Here is a 19,834-nt window from a genome sequence, read left to right as displayed (position 1 = left end):
GAGCACAATGAATTATTGAAGTGGAAACAAAGCTATCTGACCTATTGTCTAAATAACAAATCTTGTAATAGCACATTCACCCATTCATGTTTTTAGATACATGAATGTCCTTGGCAAAATACAGTGGCAATGAAAAACTAAGTCTAGCCTTATATTCACCTTACAGCATGTATAACTATAGAAGATGTCAACAGGCGGTGCTTTATCTTTGAGTTTATTTTCAAAATTTAAATAAATTTCCTTTTAAAGGTAATGGGTCTTTTAATTAAGACCCATTATGTAACATTTCATGCATGGCACTGATGTGGTATCATTGGTTACTCTATTATTTAATAGAGTAATCACCTGCATTTCCAGTGTTATTAGGTGTTTCATTTCCAAAACGTAACTGCATTCAGTAGTTTAGGTGTACAGCTTTTCTAAATCACCTTTGTTATCTCGACACTTTTCCTGCTTCATAAATTTAATTTAGAAGGTTTTACAAAATCTTCTCATGTGCTTAGACTTAAAAATATGTAGTGTGTGTGTGCATGTTTTTTTTGTTTTGTTTTTTTGTTTTGTTTTTTTGGAAATGTAACATTTACATTTCAGTACAAGAGAAAAACATAAATGACTCCCAATCACACACACACACACACACACACACACACACACACACGCACACACACACACGCACACACGCACACACACACAAAGCTGATTCTCCTCTTCATTATGATGACATGAACAGGACCTTATCCGCATGCAGTAGCTAATTACACGGCACAAAAGGTCACCTACCTACTGACTGTCCCACATAATCCTCAATTATTTCAGGTCGCGCACATGCAGGAATAAAGCCAAGCCACATTATGATGTCTTAGACATACATATCTGTCTGCCTTTTCTCCATCTTTTGACCAACTGATTTGCTTGCTTTTAAGAGGCGTAACACAGGTTGAATGGACATGTCGATTGATGAGGCTATCGTGAAGAGCCGTATTAAAATGACAGAAAACGTATGCATATGGGCATTAATGACCAGACTGATGCCGTTTCAGCGGCGTTGGAGTCTGTACTCTGCCAGCATCATGCAGAGAGCAGACCGAGGGAGGCTGAAGGCGGCAGAGAGTGGGGAGCTATAAGGGGTGGTTGCCGGCGGAGCAGCGGGGGGTTGGATAAAGGAGGAGAGGAAACGAACCCTCTCAGAAACATCACAAAATGCAGGGGCTTAAGAGCGCTTCATTGAGCCAAGCTCCCATTTTCCCAACCCTCTCCTCCTGCTTAATGTTGCCTCTTTGTCTCGTGATATTTGCACATATGCATATCAAGGCCATCCATGAATATGCTCTGCTACATGTTTTTGTGCACCTTTTTTGTCAGCTGTGTGGGAGTGTGTTAATTCATGACCCAGGGCAAAAAAATAAAAAATATGAAGTCGTATTCACCGTTGTTTGAAGACCGCAATGTATTTGTGAGTCTTAGTATCAGTGTTGCATCCATTGAGGGCGCTTCTTTATTTAGCATGCAGATACTTGTATTTATGCAGATGTGTAACCCTGTTAGCTTCCCTCCGCGTCCCCGCTGACCCTTGTTAGTCTTTGCTCCTGTGTAGCTGCCCATTATCTCTGCATTGGCTCCACTGAAGAGGAAAACTCATTTGCTGCAGCGCGCCTGCACACGTCTGTGTTTTTCTAGCAAAGCATTTGATCGACGTTCAAGAGGCTCGGCGTCGATTCCAGTTATCACAAATGTTCACAGTATCTCATGAAGCCAAGAGGGAAGAAAAAAAAATTGCATCAAAACAGATTTGGAAAATGTTTAAATCAATCCGCATTTCCATCAAGTTGTGACTGTAACAAGTGACAGATTCACAGACTGTCTCAGCTTTGGTGTTTGTGCAGGGTGTCATATCAGCTACATCTACTCGGCATTAAAATGTTCGGAGCTGCTTCGTTTTTGCAATTTTTCTGTCAGTCTGTATTTGTGTACAGAGTCTTCCAGATGTGTTTATGTCCCTTGAACCTTTCCACATTTTGCGACATTACAACCACCAACTGCGTTGTATTTTTTGGGGAATAGACAAACACTTAATAATAGTGCATGATTTACAAATGTTTTTTAAAAAAATTCTAATGTGTCTCATGCTTTCCTATATAGCCCTGCCCGAGTCTATAGTTTGTATGGTTGTATTGTTGAAGTTGGGCTTTACTACCTACTCCTTTACTTAGACTTGAATAAGTAGGTTAACACACCTACCCTCTGTACTGTATGTATTGTAGACACGTTAAAAACACGCCACAGAAGCCCTGATCCGATCCTCAGCCATATCATTTTGGGCAACCCAGCCATAATTTCGGTGCGTCTGGCTATTGAACTAAACTCAAGGAAACATCCATTACATGCATCATGCTCGTTCGTGGCTCTTAACAGGTCAGGCTTTTATTCCCTTTGCAAAAGACTAAAAATTTATCTGAGATTGTTAAAACAGAATCAAGCATGCTATGCATGCACAAGGAAATACATTTGGACTAACATTGTATGTACTTGCTGATAAAGAAGACCAATGATGCAAATAAACAAAGTGTGATTAGAAATATCTACTTTATAAAAATACTTGAGACTGAAAGTGAAGTGTAATATAGATGACAGTCTTTACCAATGTCTCAATTTAAGTTTCTCTTTCTAAAAAGTTTTCTTTTTTCATTCTTCAAACTTGAGAAAAAAAAAGCATATGTGTATATATATATATATATATATATATATATATATATATATATATATATATATATACACACACATGTTTGCAACATACATATATGGAAAATATTCCAACATTATTTTTCTTTAAGGATCTATAAAATACTATCCAGTCCGAGTCTTGTATGGTTATCCATCACTTAGCTTGATCTTTTTAAGTTTTTAACTCCTGTCTCCTCGGTCGTATGTCTCTCCACCCCCGTCCGCGCCCCTCTTGTTTTCCACATGCATTGCCGCTCGTCTCCTCTCCCTCCGTCTTCCTCTATGCCTCCATCATTCTCTCTCTCTCTCTCTCTCTCTCTCTCTCTCTCTCTCTCTCTCTCTCTCTCTCTCTCCTCTGCTGATCCCTCTGGCTGATCCTCAAAGGGAAACTGAGCGAGTGAGTGGGACTTAAAAGAGAGGAAAGCGCTGTGCTCTCACCAGCAAGGTCGTCCCTCGCTCGACTGAAACGCAGCGCGGAAAAAAAAAAAAAACAGCATTCATTTTCTCTTCGCTTACACCTCTCTACTTTTTTTTCCCTTCCATCACTCCTGAGTTGTTTGATATCTCACTTTTGCTGTCTTTCAGCAGGGGCTTGGATCTAAGCGCGCTGAACGCACACTAGTAAGCCCCCTGAGCTACAGTGTTATACCTCCTTTCCTATTCCCTCTTCCTCTCTTTTTCCTGCTTTTTCTGCTGTTTTTCCTCCGTCTGTCTTCAAACGCAACATCACTCTAATGTTTTCAGCCCCTTCAGAGCGACAAGGGGGAAAAAAACACGTTGAAGTACCCCAACAAACACCCACGTTTTCACCGATAACATTGAGCATACGAGCACCATTGCACAGCCCTCTGATTTATTTGCTTCTCCTTCTGTAGAAATCATTGATTATTTGAAGTGCAACACCTCCCAACCTGCCATTTTCGGGTTTAAAAAAATGCACCTGCTTAAGATTCAGTGTTCATTGGTTATATAATATTTTACGCGACGTCTGGAAGAAAATGTACTGTGAAACGGATGGTGTTACACTCATTTAAAGTAGCTGTTAAATTCATGTAGACATTTAGAGAGCATAAATAATTTAAGCTTTGATGCAAAGTTGTTGCCAGGTTAAATCAGGTCTTTAATAGATTTTGTTGGGATGGAGGTTATGGTATAAAATATGGGCTTCATGCATCCCAGTGGGATGAAAAAGTAATCAGAAAGGGCAATTGTGCTGTCAAAAGGGTCATGTGGGAGTGTGTTGCATTTTTACCAGTCTGGTCAACAATCTCAAATGCACTGCTAAACAAATACTGCAGACAAAAAAAAATGTTCCATAAATATGTATTCATCATTTTTTGCCAATATTTCAGTAGATATGACTGCAATATAAATATGCAACAGCAAGCAAGCTCAGTTTTATTTCTGAGAAACAACTGTTTGCTTAAATGAAGGTATTCTTTCTTTTCTGGTTTCACAAAGTGACTATGAAGTGTCACGTGGACCAAACCATCTTGGTACAGACATCAAAGGCCGGTACCAGCAAGGTTCACCTGTTTCATTTCACGTTTGTCTTACATCTTCAGTGATATTTTTTTTAAGCGAAGCTTTATTTACTGCTGTTTCACACAACCAAGTATATTTAGTAGAGTAGTTATGTGCACTTATTTTATTTTTTTAACATTCACAGTCTACAGAGTCTCTTATGCGAACAATAAGCAGATCCAGTGTCCTGAATCAAACTTACACACAAGTAAGTCATCATACATGAAGCGACAGGGCAGATCGACGTTCCTTGATTTTCCTGTGTTTTTACTACATGTTTATTGATGATGATATAAAAGAATGATGTTTAGAATATATAAAAAAAAAAAACTGAGTTGACTGCTTGCATATTTTTAAACAGGCTCCAGCCATCTTCACCTAGCTACCAACGCCAGATAACCCATAATATATATATATTTTTTAATTCTTGAAGATCACACCTGCTAACATAATTTGAGGTGTTTCACACAAAAGTGGATCTTTGTGCAGTTTGTGCAAAACATAAACAGTCTTTGACATTCTCGGTTAATTTGCTGTTAACATATTGGCTTTAATGCTGTTTTCAAATTATATTTTCACTTATCAAGAGATGAGCGATGCTGTCCTAATGTGGAAAAGTAACCCTACGCTCCATGTTAAATCATCCGTTAATAACAATTAACCTTTTTTTTTTTTTTTCAGAAAGTAGAGTTCAATTTTATTTTCCACACACTGATTACTTTTTGATCCGAAGACGTGTTAAATCACTTAAATGAATGGCGTCAAACTTTTTGCCACGCCGACCAAAATCGCAAAGTTAGATGTACTTGTGGGGCACAAAAGTGAGGGTATTCATGAAAATGTTCTCATTTATTTCTCTGTGATTTTACTTTTACATGCTCAACGCTTATCAAAATAAAAAGGCTCTCATACTTCTGCCTTATTAAAACAAACAGGTATATAATTTCTGAAATTTTAGATTCAATTATTATAGACTATTTACAGAAACAAGAACAAGAGTTGAGTTCAAACATCTTCGCTTGCAACGTTTGAACAACCTGTGCTGATCAAATATTTATCATCTTTGTACTACAGTCAGGGGTTTTGCAGAAATCATCTCGAGGGCCACAAATGGCCCCTGACCCACACTTTCGACACCATCCATTCGTTTTCTGTACACAGTTGTCCCTAGTGGGGTTGGGAGGGGTCCTGGTGCCTGTCTCCAGCGAATGTTTTGGGCGAGAGGCGGGGTACACCCTGGACAGGTCGCCAGTCTGTCACACACTTTGGACACGCCTGACTTAATAGAATCTGTCTGACAACTTGAATTATGTTAAAAGATGTTGAAAAGTAACACTTCATACCTCAATCTAAAGAAGTCTTCGAAATTATGTACAAAAGTGGATCTTTTTGTGTGCAGAACTAACTAGTGTGATGGTCAGGAGTTGGACAGTGTGCTGTAGTTGATGGAACCATGAAATCTTGAAGAAAAATGCCCAGTTTTCAATTTGGAAACTTTAAACTCCATTTTGGGACAGTGTTCAACGAAAACAACAAAACTAAGCTTTGGTAGCTATTTCTGGTGAAGGCAAGAGAATTAATAAAAAAAATAAATACAACCGCTTTGAGAAATTTCTCCAACAATTAACTCTTTGGTTCCACTCGTGATGTATCTGTGTGAAGGGAATGTCCCCTGGAGCAGATACCTGCAGCAATAAAAGTCCTCATTAGCACGGCTCATTGAGGCTGCACCTGTGATAATGCAAGATTAGAGGAAGTAATGAGTTAGTGTCGCTACAGCTTGCCATCAGCATCCCATTGGTTATTTTCAGCTCTGGACTCCTCATAAAGAAGCACTTATCTTCTAAGACATTGATTTCTGGCTAATTTTTAGCCTCCCTCTCTGAGCATTTTTTTTTTGTTTGTTTGTTTTGTTTTTTGTTTTTGGCCGGACTTGAACCTCTTCTCATTTAATTTTTTATTATTTTTTGTTTTACACTCACATCTCGTTTACCTGATTTTCCCAAGCCCATGAGACGAGTCAGATACATCTCTCCTTCCCCCAGAAAACCTGCTGCATTGCATAAAAGAATCGAGTGGGCACCGTCTCTGCCCCCAAACCAGATTTAGGAGCCCAGAAAAATCAACACAGAGAGACAGTTTTAGGCTGCAGTGGACTAATGTTTGTGTATCTGCATTTGCCTGTAGGTGCTTCTGTGTGTGTCAGTTTCTGTGTGTCCACACATGCTTTACCCTGAGCGTGCGTACGTGCACGTCGGCTTGTGTGGGTGTACACTTTGTTTGCGCGTGTCCTCTCTCCAGGGTTTGTAGAGGTGTGTTATTGACTTTGAAAGTCTCTGAATTTCAATCAGATTTTTTTTTTCAAGGTTTTATGAACATCTTGTCACAGTCAGAAATTGTCAGTCTGATAAAATAAATTCTCCACCAGCTCGGGAAGCACTCTTGACAGTCTGAGATGTCAGTGCAGACGGCTGGCTCTCCCCCACTCCAGCACAGGCTGCTGCCTCCTTCCTGTCTCCTTGAAGATTCCTACTTTGCATGTTTCTCTGAAGGAAACTTTCAGATGTTGCTTTGTTATGAAAAGCAGAGTTTCTTCATCTCAGAACCTTTCCTAAGTCATTAAATATGGACAGAGTTTTTTCCTGCTTTGAGAAAGTAAAATGTTTGCACCACACAGCTGATTGTGAAAAAAGATCCAAGCTCTTGTACTTTCTCATAGATCTTGCACGAACTTGGTGTCTGTAGAGATTAGTTTGGATACGTTATGAAGCAATTGTAAAACTGATCTTTCTGTATCAAAAACTTTTTTCTATCCTTCCAAATTTACATTGGTTTTGATCAAATAAACTTTTAGTTTAATACTTAGAATGGCTTTCTCAAATTAATATGAAAAAACTTTGTCTAGATTTGAAATTTTCCAAGATCAGACATATATCATACATAACTTCTGGGTGTACTCTGCCTCTTGTCCAATGACCGATGGCGATAGGCACCTGTCCTCCTGCAGCCCTGCATGGATATACGATAGGTGGATGTACATATTTAGAATTACACATTCACATTTGCTTACAATTATAAAACTTCTAAAAAGACTACATGTTTAGAGTCCTTCTGTCTTTCTCCAGGTCTCAGAAGGTCCTACTTCCACTCTAAAAGTGGTGCTTCAAGCATTTCATAATCTGATTCTGTCCCAATGGTTGATATAGGGAGATTTGCATAATTTCATTACGGTGAGGAGAGGTCACCGAGTTCTGTTGCCAAAGGCCAAAGGTCTCTTCATCCCTTCTCAGACGAACCGCACAATGCTATTTTGTCCAGAGAGTCTTCATCGAGACTCGTCTTGCCTTCCAGGCTTTTGGAAATAATGAAGGCAATCAAAATGGAAATGTTCTGCTTTTGAAGCTACATTTGAATCGCCAAACAGTTCATCTTGGCCTCATCTTTCACTTTCATCATGAATCACAGCTGCCCTCCTTCCTTGGGAGCCTTTATCTTTTTCCCACGCTGCTACACACACTCCTCCAATTCTCGCTCACAACACGCACAAAACACACACATAAACAAACAAACTGAGCTTCGTCACCATTCACCTGAGTCACACAGGATAATCTCTCCATTTGATGAAGTCACAGGCAGCCCCATCACTGTACTGCATGAGACTCTGCGTGTTTACGTGTACACAGTCTCCTGTAAATATGTCATGCAGTGGGTTGGATCGCTCAGAGGGTTCGACTCAGGCAGCATGTCTGCACGATGACTCCAACATGTGTGGGTAGTGCTGAGAGTGGTGTCACCAGTGGAGACAGCAGCGGAGACACTTCAGGGTGCCACTTGGGAGAGTTAAACACCATTATGTCTTGATTCTGAGTCCACCCACAGGAGGTTCAGTTTAAAACATTTACTGAGTCTGAGAACACCTCTTTGTAAGTAATACAGTGCTTTCTCATGACCGGTATGCTCATTGTTGCCCATGTTTTGGTAACTAAACCAGGGATAATCGGGTGTTTGTCAGGTCTTTAACCTGATGTATTACACTCATTGTTTAACAAGGACTAGCCTGTGCCCTAAAAGCTTGTAAAACCTGACAGCAATTACTACCAGGAAGGAAATACAGGGATTGCTCTAGTTAGTTTTACTTGGTAGGTAACGCCTATTGGTTTAAGTGTTTTTGGCCAAATGTTGCCTATTTCCAGGATGCACCTAAAAGGTCAATGTCCACGTGGCATGGACAGAGTGCCACGGTATGCATACCCGAACAGCCGCTGCAAAGCGCTGGCTCCGGTGATTAGGCCCAGGTACAGCATCTGTGACTAATGATGAATGTGTACTACTGTTTTATGCTGTAGAAATGTTGTAAACACTGAGAGGAATTAATGAGGATGAAAGCAGAGACATGTGGACAGGTACACTTTGAATTGCCTTGTTGCTGAAAATGTGCTATATAAATAAAATTACCTTACCTTACCTTACAAAGTGACATTGAGAAATAAAATAATGATAAATAAACAGAACTGACAAAGAGCTTTGGCTGTGTGGTGGCGCTGATGGTCGCTTGCAGCAAAAAGGCTCGTTTTGCATGTAGCATGTTCTTCCCATGCATGCGTTGGTTCTCACTGGGTACTCCAGCTTCCTCCAACAGTCTTAAAGAGACGACTGCTAGTTTAATTGGTTTCTCTAAATTGTTCGTGTGTGTGTGTGTTCATGGTTGTTTGCCTGGGAAACCCCACATTTTGACCAATGACCTCTGGAGATAGGAACCAGAGACCCCACCAAGCACAAGCAGGTAAAAAGGATGGATGGATGCATGGATTGATGCATCCATCAATCCATGCATCCATGATGGAAAAACAACATTCAATTCTGTTCTTATCAAGTTTATAGGTTTTTTTCAATCATATATGGTGAAATGTTTATATACACTGCTCAAAAAAATAAAGGGAACACTCAAATAACACATCCTAGATCTGAATGAATGAAATATTCTCATTGAATACTTTGTTCTGTACAAAGTTGAATGTGCCGACAACAAAATCACACAAAAATCATCAATGGAAATCAAATTTATCAACCAATGGAGGCCTGGATTTGGAGCCACACACAAAATTAAAGTGAAATGTTCCCTTTATTTTTTTTAACAGTATATTTTCTTGATAAAAATGTAAAATATTGAGTGCATTTTTTGATGCTCAACTTCTGCATCCAAAGAACAAACGCAAGAAATATTTAACTTTTTTTACAAAATAAAAATAGAAAAAAAGAATTCAAAATAAGGTAAAAAAAATTTTTATTTTTTTCCCTCTTATTCACTCAAACTAATTGTGATGCATATTTTCTAATAATACTTCCAATGGCTGAGAAAAATTTAAAAGTTATCAAACTTTTAAATTATTATTATTATTATTATTATTATTATTATTATTATTATTATTATTATTATTTGTTGTTGATTATGTTTTGAGTCTAATCTTGTATCACAAGTAACTCCCTAAAACACAAGGTCTTATTTCCCATACAAGCCTGTTTTAAATAGATGATAAAAGATTATCTATTTGTGCAGCTTTTACTCAAAAGTCTATGTGGTGTAAAAAAAAAAAATCTATATTTGTCACTTTTTACCATGAGTTGACAAAGGACAGCTCATGCAGTCAAAATAAAAGTGATTGGACTTTTATTTTGAAAGTGCAGTCACTCTCAAAATAAAAGTCGAATTTTTACCATAAAATGTATTTGGGTTTGCTAGTGACGGCTGCGGGCCAGTCTGGAACATTTAATGGACTAAAAGGCCCTCTTGTTGTAAAAGTCTGTTATAAACCAATAAATCTCTCAGCATTTTACCCTAATTCTGAAAACCACATTGAAAACAACTAATAAAACTTTAAGAAACATGAAACCTGTTAAAGACTAAATCAAAACCTCATGGTAAAAGGAATTCAGCTTGAGTTGGGCTTGAAAAGTTACAATTTCTGATTCCAGATTTTGTTTTTGTTAAATGGTGTGAAGTAGTGTTTGGGTTTGCATCTGAGCTCCATTTATCCATCTGTTTTTTATTTTTGTTAATTAGAACTAAAGCTAAATATGAAGGGTCTGACTAATCGGATGGAAATGGTCTACACAAATACAGAAGTTTCGGAGAAGTGAAGGTTAAACCCAACGTCTAATCTTCCGCCTTCACATATTTGCTAATGTTAAAGCAACGAATTTCGGCGTGCATCACATTTGATCTGATAGTTTCCAATGACACAAATGAATGACGAACGCACAGCCAACTATTCTGTAGCTCTGTCCGCATTTCCATCTGAATGATGTGCAGCTATTCTTAGATCTGTGGGAGGATAGATGGGCATCATTTAGGTTTTCATTTTCAAAAGCTTTTCTCCTAGTGGCTCTGAGCTATTTTCAATCGACCATTTGTTGGTGCACAGGCTAATGCTAATTATGTGCACAAAGCCTACTGTAAATGGTAGCTTTGGAGTTCTTGAGAAAAGGATTTTGACAATGAAAACGTTTTCATGACATGGCCTGCTTGTCTTTGAATAGAGAGCCTTGTTAATATTCAGCTGCGCACTATTTTATGTTGCTGTTATTTCCATTTGCAGACTTTCGCTTGAAACTAATTTCTTTGTTCTGATTCCACCTGATGGGCTGAGTTTCTTCCTGTTGACCTTGTTTGACATCAATAAGGCATTTTTTTCCCCTTTCCATGTAAACAGCCGTGGATTTGACTCATGGCAGCAAGGTGGAGCGCGTGGGAGGAGCAACACCTTTCTCATAACTCCCATTGCATTTCTTTGGAATCGTCTTATGCAACTACTTTTGTATATTTGTCACCGTAGAAGCGAGAAACTTTTTCCTACATGTTGGGAAGAATTTTATGACCATGGTTAGTCCTGTGATTGCATTAGCAGGCTGTTGCAACTTTTTTTTTTTTTTTTTACTGTCACCATTTTATGTGCTTCTGCATTTGCCATCTCTAAAATTTGGCAAGAATATTGCATAATTCATGCAAATTTTGTTCCCTTTTATCAACTCAGAAGATGGCCAGAAATGAAGGGTGAATGACAACCCAGAATCGTTTATGTTGGATTTGTCTTTTTAAATGACATACTAGATAAATACGACATTCAGAAACATGGGTTGTTTCATTCTTGGTCCGTTTCTCCTGTAGTGTATAGCTAACACTGAAATTAGTTGTTTTTTTTTACAGTATTAGTTTGTAAGACGGAGATGGTATGGTAGATAATTGAAATAAATAGTTTGAGATCGATGATAAACTTTAGGAAACATTTTTTATATTTCTCTAAACCACCAGACATTCTTGTAATATTTTTATTTTAATATTGACTTTTAGGTCCTTTTCAGGCCAGTTTCTGAAGTATGACAGCATAGAAAATGTTAAATGGACAACCGAAGGACCAAAGAAGAAACCTCTGGCTTTAAAAGCTGCTTCTAGCAGATGAGCAGTATCTACAATCTTGCCTTTAAAAAAACAGTTCAAACTGCAAAAAGACCAGACGCTGAACCTGAGACGTCTCCTCGTCTCCTCGGGTTAGCAAGGTTTCTGCACACACGCTGGAAAAGTATAAGATATGAAGTGCTTTCCATGTCTAGAAAGATATGGAAAAGAATGCAGATTACATTCTGTTGAGTTGTATATTCAAACTTCATTTCATATTCCGTTGTATAAATAATTCATCCATCCATATCATCCATTAATCTGTAATGTTGTGTGTATTTTTTTTGCCTCCATTATTCATAAATTACAGTAACATTTATATATTTATGCTCCAGAATCCTATGGAAAAGCAGCAAAATTCCAAAGAAAAACTTTAATAAACTGACAAAAAAAAACTCTTACACCACGTATGTCTATACATAAATAGAGGCTTCACCCTATGGTTTCAACAGATGAAACTATTTCTAATCATTCTGTGACTTCCCTGCTGTCATGAAGACTGAAATAAAAATAGAAATCTGTGGAAGAACCCCTCCCACTGCTCTCTATTTGTCTTTAAATGAGCATTTAAAGCAGTTTCCTGAGACCTTTAACTCGTCCTCGGGGTATTCCCTCAGTTTTTGCCCCAGATCAGAAAGAAACGAGGGAGTCGCTTCGGCACTGGGTTAGTCACCGGAGAGCTGCAGCAGCAGATTTCCAGATTAAATAAGCATGCGCTAATCACTAATGGAGCTGTGCTCCAGGATTAAATCAGAGGGACGTCAAAATAATAACTGAAGGAGAATGAAGAGAATGCCACAGGCTTGACTTGCTCTTTTTTAAATTGTAATCCCTCAGTTTCAGGTAGACTGCAGAAAATGTTAACGTGCTTCATTTTGGGATTTGTTGTGCTGCGCAGTGAACGCTCACTCGCATAAAGTCAGGCACAGTCACGCATGGTCTCGAATTGCTCCTGGAGCCACGAATACCTCTAAAAATAGATCCGGCATTATACATGATATTTAACATAAAGCAAAAATGAGAGCGACTGCTAACTGTTGCTTCTGTTTCCTCCTTCATCAGTGCTCTGGGAGGCTCCTCGGCACTTCACATCCCAGCGTTCCCCAGCGGAGGATGCCTAATTGATTACGTCCCTCAAGTGTGCCAGTTACTTACCAACAAGGTAACATATGTGCTGCTGCTGATGTCCTTTGCACGGGCACGGGGACCCTTGATGTGACTGCTTTCAGGTGTATAAATCAGTGATTGCATATGTGGTGCAACATCTACTGAAAGGTGTGTGCGTGCATGTGTGAGTGTGTTCGTTCATGCATGTGTGTCGGGCCGATGCAACGTGGGCGTACTGGCCAGCCTCCATAGGCTGTCTGAGTGCTCTTTGGCCTCCACAGGTTGACAAGCAGATATGCAGCATGAACGCGGTGTAATGCCATTTCCTTCGAGGCAAAATACCCATCCCCCCCCTCCCTCCATCTCTTCCTGTTCATGTTACAGTCTGACCAGCAGGAGCAAGAGGAAAAAGATGCATCTGACTGCCTTCTGGTTTTTCAAGTCAGAGCCGCTCCCTTTAAAAAAAAAAAAAAAAGACAAGTTCTGTTCAGAACGTCTCGGCCTCTATTTAAAAAGAACAAGCACAAAATGTTCAGTTCAAAACACCTTAACGACATGACTCAATTGGTTTCAGATCTGCTGTCTTGAAGTGGTTTAGCTGGATCATTCTGAACCTACAAATGAACAGTTCAGCAGAGAACATCTTAATTCCCAGACCGCTGAAAATTTAACAACATCCAAACAAAGCAGGAAAATAAATAATGAAGCTTGAATGGGAAATTCAATTTGTCTCTTTTTTTTTTATTTTTATTTTGGGGAAACCAAACATTTTTAAGAATTTCTGATTGCAGGTTTTCAGGCTCAGTTTTCTGTTTTGCTTCTTCTCAAATGCGCACCGTGTATGTCATCCAACACACTTCAGATTTCACCTCTTCTGGTATTCAGCCGAAGTTTATCGTCTTCGCGTTTTGTTAACTACATATGTGCCGTTTCTGCTTCTGCGAGGCCTCTGTAGTCCTGATGGGTAGCTCAAACCATTTCGAGTTGACAATATTAATATGTTCATTTTTTTTAATGTGGGTTTCAGAAGACTGTAAAGCATCATGCAAGACTCCAATTTCCCATGAACTTGACTCAAAGTACTCCCTAATTGTGAAAAGGAAAGCAACTGATGCAAAGGTTTCAACATCTTTTACAAATAAAAATCTTCAAAGTGTGGCATGCATGTGTATTCAGCCCCTTTGATACCTCTAATTAGAATCCAGTGTACCCAGAAAAACTCACCCAATTACCAAATAGTGACCAGATGTGTGTACTATAATGTCAGTAACATGTATCAGTCCATGGTAACTCTGGAGGAGCTGCAAAGGCAATTATTAGAGGTGAACTCCTCGAATCTAGCCTTTAAGAAGGAGCGGGTAGAAAGCTATCGTTTGATGCAATGAATCGTGTTTGGAGTTTGCTGCAAGCCTTGTAGGAGACACAGCAAACATATGGAAGAAGGTGCTTTGGTCAGAGCACCTTGAGTTGAACATGTTGGCCTGGAAAATTAACACTGGACAATAAAATTGATCTTACCTCACTTTAGATTTGATAAAAAAAAAAATAAAAAAAAACTGAATGTAAATACTAGAAATACTTGGATAAAATATGTCAGAGGCTTAAAAAGTGTTTAACTTTTTAACCTTCTTTGGGACAATGACCAATGATGAATTCAGCCAGAGATAAAATGGAATGGTTTATATCAAATTATGTTCAATGGTCTAATCAAAGTCTAGACCTAAATTCAATTTAGGATCTGTGGAAAGACCTGTACAATTATTTTTGCAAGATTAGTATTATAATCTTCATGTTTGTAAACAAATATTTATTTTTGTTGTTGTTTTAATTAAAAATACCTGAAGAAAAAACAAATTCCATTTTTCATAAATAAAAAAATAAAAAAACTTACAATGTTCATACTACTCCACCACACTTACATTCTGTAAACAAAATAATAGATTCATGTACAGAGGAAAAATAAGTATTGGACACATCAACGTTTTTCTTTGCTAACTATATTTAACTGGAGCAACTGTCAATTTAATCCTCACACAAAAAAATCTAAACAATTTACTTTGCAAATGAAATTATGCGTAGCTCATGAAAAACAACTCCATAAATTTGTTCAATACTTATTGTGTTATTTCATTGCTTTTACACAAATTAATTTGTGGACCAATTTGTATTGTTTTCTTTGCATGTCTGGAATGTGTCAACTTCTTAGAGATACTTCCAAAATAAGAGATGTGACTCAAAGTTATAATAACTTCCAATTTGCTTGTTAAAAATCAACCAGCAGCAGAATTAAGCTGAGTAAATGTTTGGTTTGACCGACTGTCATCTCTGCCCTCCAAGTTAATGGCGGTGCTGCAACATGGCACAACATATGGATCGTCAGGATGATTAATCCATATAGCCACTTCCTAACCGTACACAAAGAAAAGAGCAACAAGCACTGCTGGCACTCATCTTCGAATATTATGACTCATTTGTGACTCATAATATTTCTAATATTTGAATCTTATCCTTGAAATGAATCATCTTGTCACAGAACGACTGTTGGTAAGTTTTACCCGTAAAGATAAAATATTATTCCTTCTTTTCTTTTAAGTTAACAAATCTATGCAGAGTTACGCTATCGTAGCCTGCTGACAAAAGATGCTCCTTTGTTTGCATCTTATCTGCAGCACAAATCATTTCATGTCTTCAATTGAGTTTTGGTTGCTGCTTTAGAAGCGCAGGAGCAACTTCTGTTAATTTGGAAAAGACTCCTGAGTGTTTGGTGGAAGAATACAGACAGAAAACTGAGGTCAGAGTTCCCTCGTGTCTAGGTGTCACATTTTTCTCTGGGACAGTTTGGTCCCAGTGGTGGATGTTTTAACTCTCGACATCCACCACACTGCTGACACAAACAGAGTAATCTGATACCGATCTAGTTTGTTATGAGTCAGCTAACTTCTGTGAGTCTTAAACTTCACATGAGCACGTTTTTATTAGTATTATTATTATTATAATTATTATTACTGGTCTTAAAAATCGACAATGAGAATGTTGATAATTGCACAGGGTTGCCACTCAGAGTTGCTCTTGGATTTCTGGTCTGGATAATTATGAAAAAAGACAGAGTCCATCCATTTTCTTCTGCTTATCCGAGCTGCGGTTGCCGGGGCAGCAGCCTAAACAGGGAGACCCAGACTTCCCTCTCCCCAGCCACATCTCGGCTCCTCCAGGGGAATTCCAAGGTGTTTCCAGACCAATTGAGCAACATAGTCCGCTCCAACGTGTGCAGGGTCTTCCTCTGGGTCTCCTTCCTGTGGGACATGCTCAGGACATTTCACTAGGATGGCGTCCTAACCAGAAGTCCGAGCCACCTCGACCAGCTCTTCTCCATTTGGAGAAGCAGCGGCTCTACTCTGAGTCCCTCCTGGATGACTGAGCTTCTTACCCTTTCTCTGAGGGAGAGAACAGGCTCCTTTATCATGTAACCACAGTTTTGTTCTGTTGATCACTGCCCAAAGCTCATGACCATAGATGAGGGTAGGAACGTAGACCGACCGGTAAATCGAGAGCCTCACATTTTGGCTCAGGTCTCTGTTCACCACTGCAGACGCAGCGCCAATCTACCTACCAATCTTCTGCATGTTGCTGGTACAATTATGAAAATATTTGCTTCTTCTTTTGTTTCCTTCTTTGATTTATTTTCTTATCTTTCTGACCTTCATGCCTTTTTTCTTTCCTTTTTCCCTTCAGCCATGTCTTCCTTGCTTGATTTGTCCTTTCCGTTTTTTTTCCTTCTTTCTTCGCCTCCACTCTTCCTTTTTCCATCCTTCTTTCCTTATTTACCACCACCTTTTATTCCTTCGTTCATTTTCCCATCTTCATTTTTCCAACCTCAATTTCTTCCTTTTTCCTCTTCCTAGTTTCTGCATATAGATGTATTGGTAGTAAATGTTCACGTTTGGAATCATCAAATGGTGATTCCATTTAAAAGCAGACAGAGAATTCAACCAATGATTCTGGAAAATTATAAAATTACAGCCTGGAAGAGCTGGATTACACACAACATGGAGAGCTTTTTCAACCCATATTTATCTCTTGTTGGGCGGCACATGTAACCTTTCGAAGCACTGAATCGAGCATGATTTGAAGGTACAATTCAAATTGTACCTTCAATTTTCATTTCCACACATGAAAATGATGCTATCAAATATTTTCTTTTGGATATAGTTTTTTTTTTTTTTTTTTTGCCCACTCTATACTGTACATAGTGGACACTTAGACAACCAAAGAGCCTTCGTCTTTATAAAACCATATAAAAGATTGGGCCAGGAATGGGTGACAATGTAACTGAATGTGCAAAAGCAGTAAAACACTACCTGGATTATTGCATCATCTTCCCTGCAGCCACAAGCAAACACAATAAATGGATGCACGGGCGAGCAGCCATGGGCGCGGGCAGGTCTGAATACCTGCCGAGCAAGCTCAACTATGTTGCATCACCCGGAGCTCCAGGCAGCCAATAGGAGGTGGCAGCACACTGACAGCAGCTGGGGGCGGAGGGGGAGGGTGAAGAGCAGGAAGTTCATTCTCAGACTATGTGTAAAAGTTCAGTGATCCACACTTCCCTTAAGATGCACGTACAGGCTCAAAGTGTAATTAAATAAACACACGTTGACTATGTGGCCTTGCAGCTTTTCAGAAGGCTGCACAGCCGCCTCCACCATTTCGAGTAATCACAATTGAACCAAAGCCTGAGTCACAATGGGCGTCTTTGTTTGAGAGTTCTCCAAGAGATGAGACCGATCAAACACGCAACTGCGAGCGTCTGGGTGTGTGTGTGCCACATATTACTACTATTACAAAATGGTATCATTCATACATGAAGGGTGACTAACCCAAAAATATGCAGCTTACTCTGCATAAAATGATGAAATGTCTTGGCTAGTATGCGATACACACTGTGTAAATGTCAATCAAGTTATTAAAAAAAAAAAAAAAAAAAGCATTGTGCGTTGTCAGCTTAAGTTTTCTTTTAAGATTGAGGGGATAATTGTGGATATATACAGACATGACTAATAAACTGAGATAAGTATTTTGTTTTAAAGCATTAGAAATAAACATCTTATAGTTGTAACCAGTCCAAAATTATTTATACCTCTAGCAGATATAAAGTTTTCATAAAATAATTGTGTATTTTTTTAAGAGAGACGTCCTGTCTTGAAAGAATAAAAATAAAGGGGGAAAACAGTATGGTTTGTCTTTTTAAAGTCCGAAAATTATTTATTCCGTTCTCCATAATCTATGGAAAAAGAATATTACATTACAGTCTGTGAACCCTTGTAAGTGCTGACCAGCTTTTTGCTTGTTTCCACTTTATTTTGATGATTTATCTTGGTGATGAACTGCAGCCTTTGAGATTTAAAGATCTCCTTGATTAAAATTTTAGTTTATTCTACAAGTTCATTGGAATACATTCGCCAAAAAGTACTGCACACCAAACAGTCCTTTGCGAGAAGAATGTTGTGCACACTGATATTACAATGGTGATCTATTTGTGGTATAATATGCACATTTACTTCAAGTCAAAAAAAAAAAAAGTTAAATTAAAAGGATCATTAAAGCTAAATCTGTCTGGGGTTTGAATAATTTCGGGCTTAACTGTATTTACCAAGAGATTAATTTATGTTCATATTTTGTCAACTTTTTTTATGAAAAATGTAGGTTTTCCTCCCTCGTCTTTAAAAATGTGGGAGCCTACGTGTTGAAGTGCCTGTGCTTGTGTTTTTTTGTTTTTTTTTTTCTGCTCATACTTTTGCTTCGTTCTGTCCAGGTACAGTATGTCATACAAGGTTACCACAAACGGAGGGAGTACATCGCTGCTTTTCTCAGCCACTTCGGAATGTGAGTCGGTTTTCCACATCTGCATCAGAACTCAATAATGAATGCGAAACCATGTAAACAGTGTGGCGTGTTTCAGGGGGGTGGTGGAGTATGACGCAGAGGGATTCACTAAACTCACTCTACTCCTCATGTGGAAAGACTTCTGCTTCCTAGTTCACGGTAGGAGGCTCAAGCACAAACTGAATGATTGTGTTCAGCTAGATTTTCCCTAAGATTAATCTATTTATTTATTTTTTTCTCTGCACCTTGTAGTGGATCTCCCGCTGTACTTCCCCAGGGATCAGCCCACCCTCACCTTCCAGTCTGTGTACCACTTCACCAACAGCGGTCAGCTCTATTCTCAGGTGCAGACGTCGTATCCCTACAGCCCACGTTGGGATGGCAACGAGATGGCCAAAAGGGCAAAGTATGTAACACCTGCTGCGCATAGGTCCTACTGTAAGTGCTACTTATTGTGATTTGAAAAAACAAGCCTAAAACTTCAACCTTGATCTTTCTTTCAGAGCATACTTCAAGAGCTTCATCCCTCAGTTCCAGGAGGGAGCCTTCGCCAATGGCAAACTGTAGCTCTCGTCTCACTTTGACATTTGCTGGAGTGTGTCACTGTTTGTGCTCTTGTGTACTTTTTTTTTTTTTTTGTCTGCAAAGACTTTGAATCCTGCATTTTTATTTTTCACTGAAGCTGATGGGAGAAGCCACTTTTTTTTTTTTGTAGAACTTTGTTTTCTAGGCGTCATGAAGATTCATCATAAGGGTTGACAGCAGAGTAAAAACGCCATCATTCTTGAAGCTCTGACAGAAAATTAACTTGACAGCTTGTGTTGCGCTATTTCTTACAATGAATATTGTTTTATGTATGACGTCCGGAAACTCCGTGCACAAATTTGCTTTAAAAGGAGCTGAAAGAACAAGCTTTGTTTACTCGCTTTCATCATATTGTTGTCAAGTTGTGCACAGCTGCTGATGTTAAAATACTTTAAAGCTTTTCTTATTCACTTGAATGTTTCCTGTCTTAAATGATCGGTGAAGACTTTTACTGACATGTCGACAATACTGAGTTATTTCCAAAAATGTTACTCCAAATTTTCTTTCAGTAAAATACTTTTCTCCTGACTGCCATTGTTTATATATATATATATATATATA

The 19,834-nt window shown here is 38.7% G+C and overlaps 1 protein-coding gene across 1 annotated transcript in view; it reads left to right on the top strand.

The window, feature by feature from the left end:
• Positions 1 to 19,801, top strand: part of babam2 (BRISC and BRCA1 A complex member 2) — an 82,974-nt gene extending 63,173 nt beyond the window's left edge. Inside the window, exons 8-12 of the mRNA XM_015015317.1 lie at positions 12,761 to 12,860; positions 18,618 to 18,688; positions 18,765 to 18,847; positions 18,941 to 19,094; positions 19,192 to 19,801. Of these exons, the coding sequence (XP_014870803.1) occupies positions 12,761 to 12,860; positions 18,618 to 18,688; positions 18,765 to 18,847; positions 18,941 to 19,094; positions 19,192 to 19,255 (472 nt within the window). The 3' untranslated portion in view covers positions 19,256 to 19,801. The remainder of the gene's footprint in view (positions 1 to 12,760; positions 12,861 to 18,617; positions 18,689 to 18,764; positions 18,848 to 18,940; positions 19,095 to 19,191) is intronic.
• Positions 19,802 to 19,834: the final 33 nt, after the last annotated feature.

This window comes from Poecilia latipinna, unplaced genomic scaffold (assembly GCF_001443285.1).
Source record: "Poecilia latipinna isolate Pla-1442-1.1 unplaced genomic scaffold, P_latipinna-1.0 Scaffold1901, whole genome shotgun sequence".
Taxonomy (NCBI): Eukaryota; Metazoa; Chordata; class Actinopteri; order Cyprinodontiformes; family Poeciliidae; genus Poecilia; species Poecilia latipinna.
This window is presented reverse-complemented; position numbering and strand designations above follow the sequence as displayed.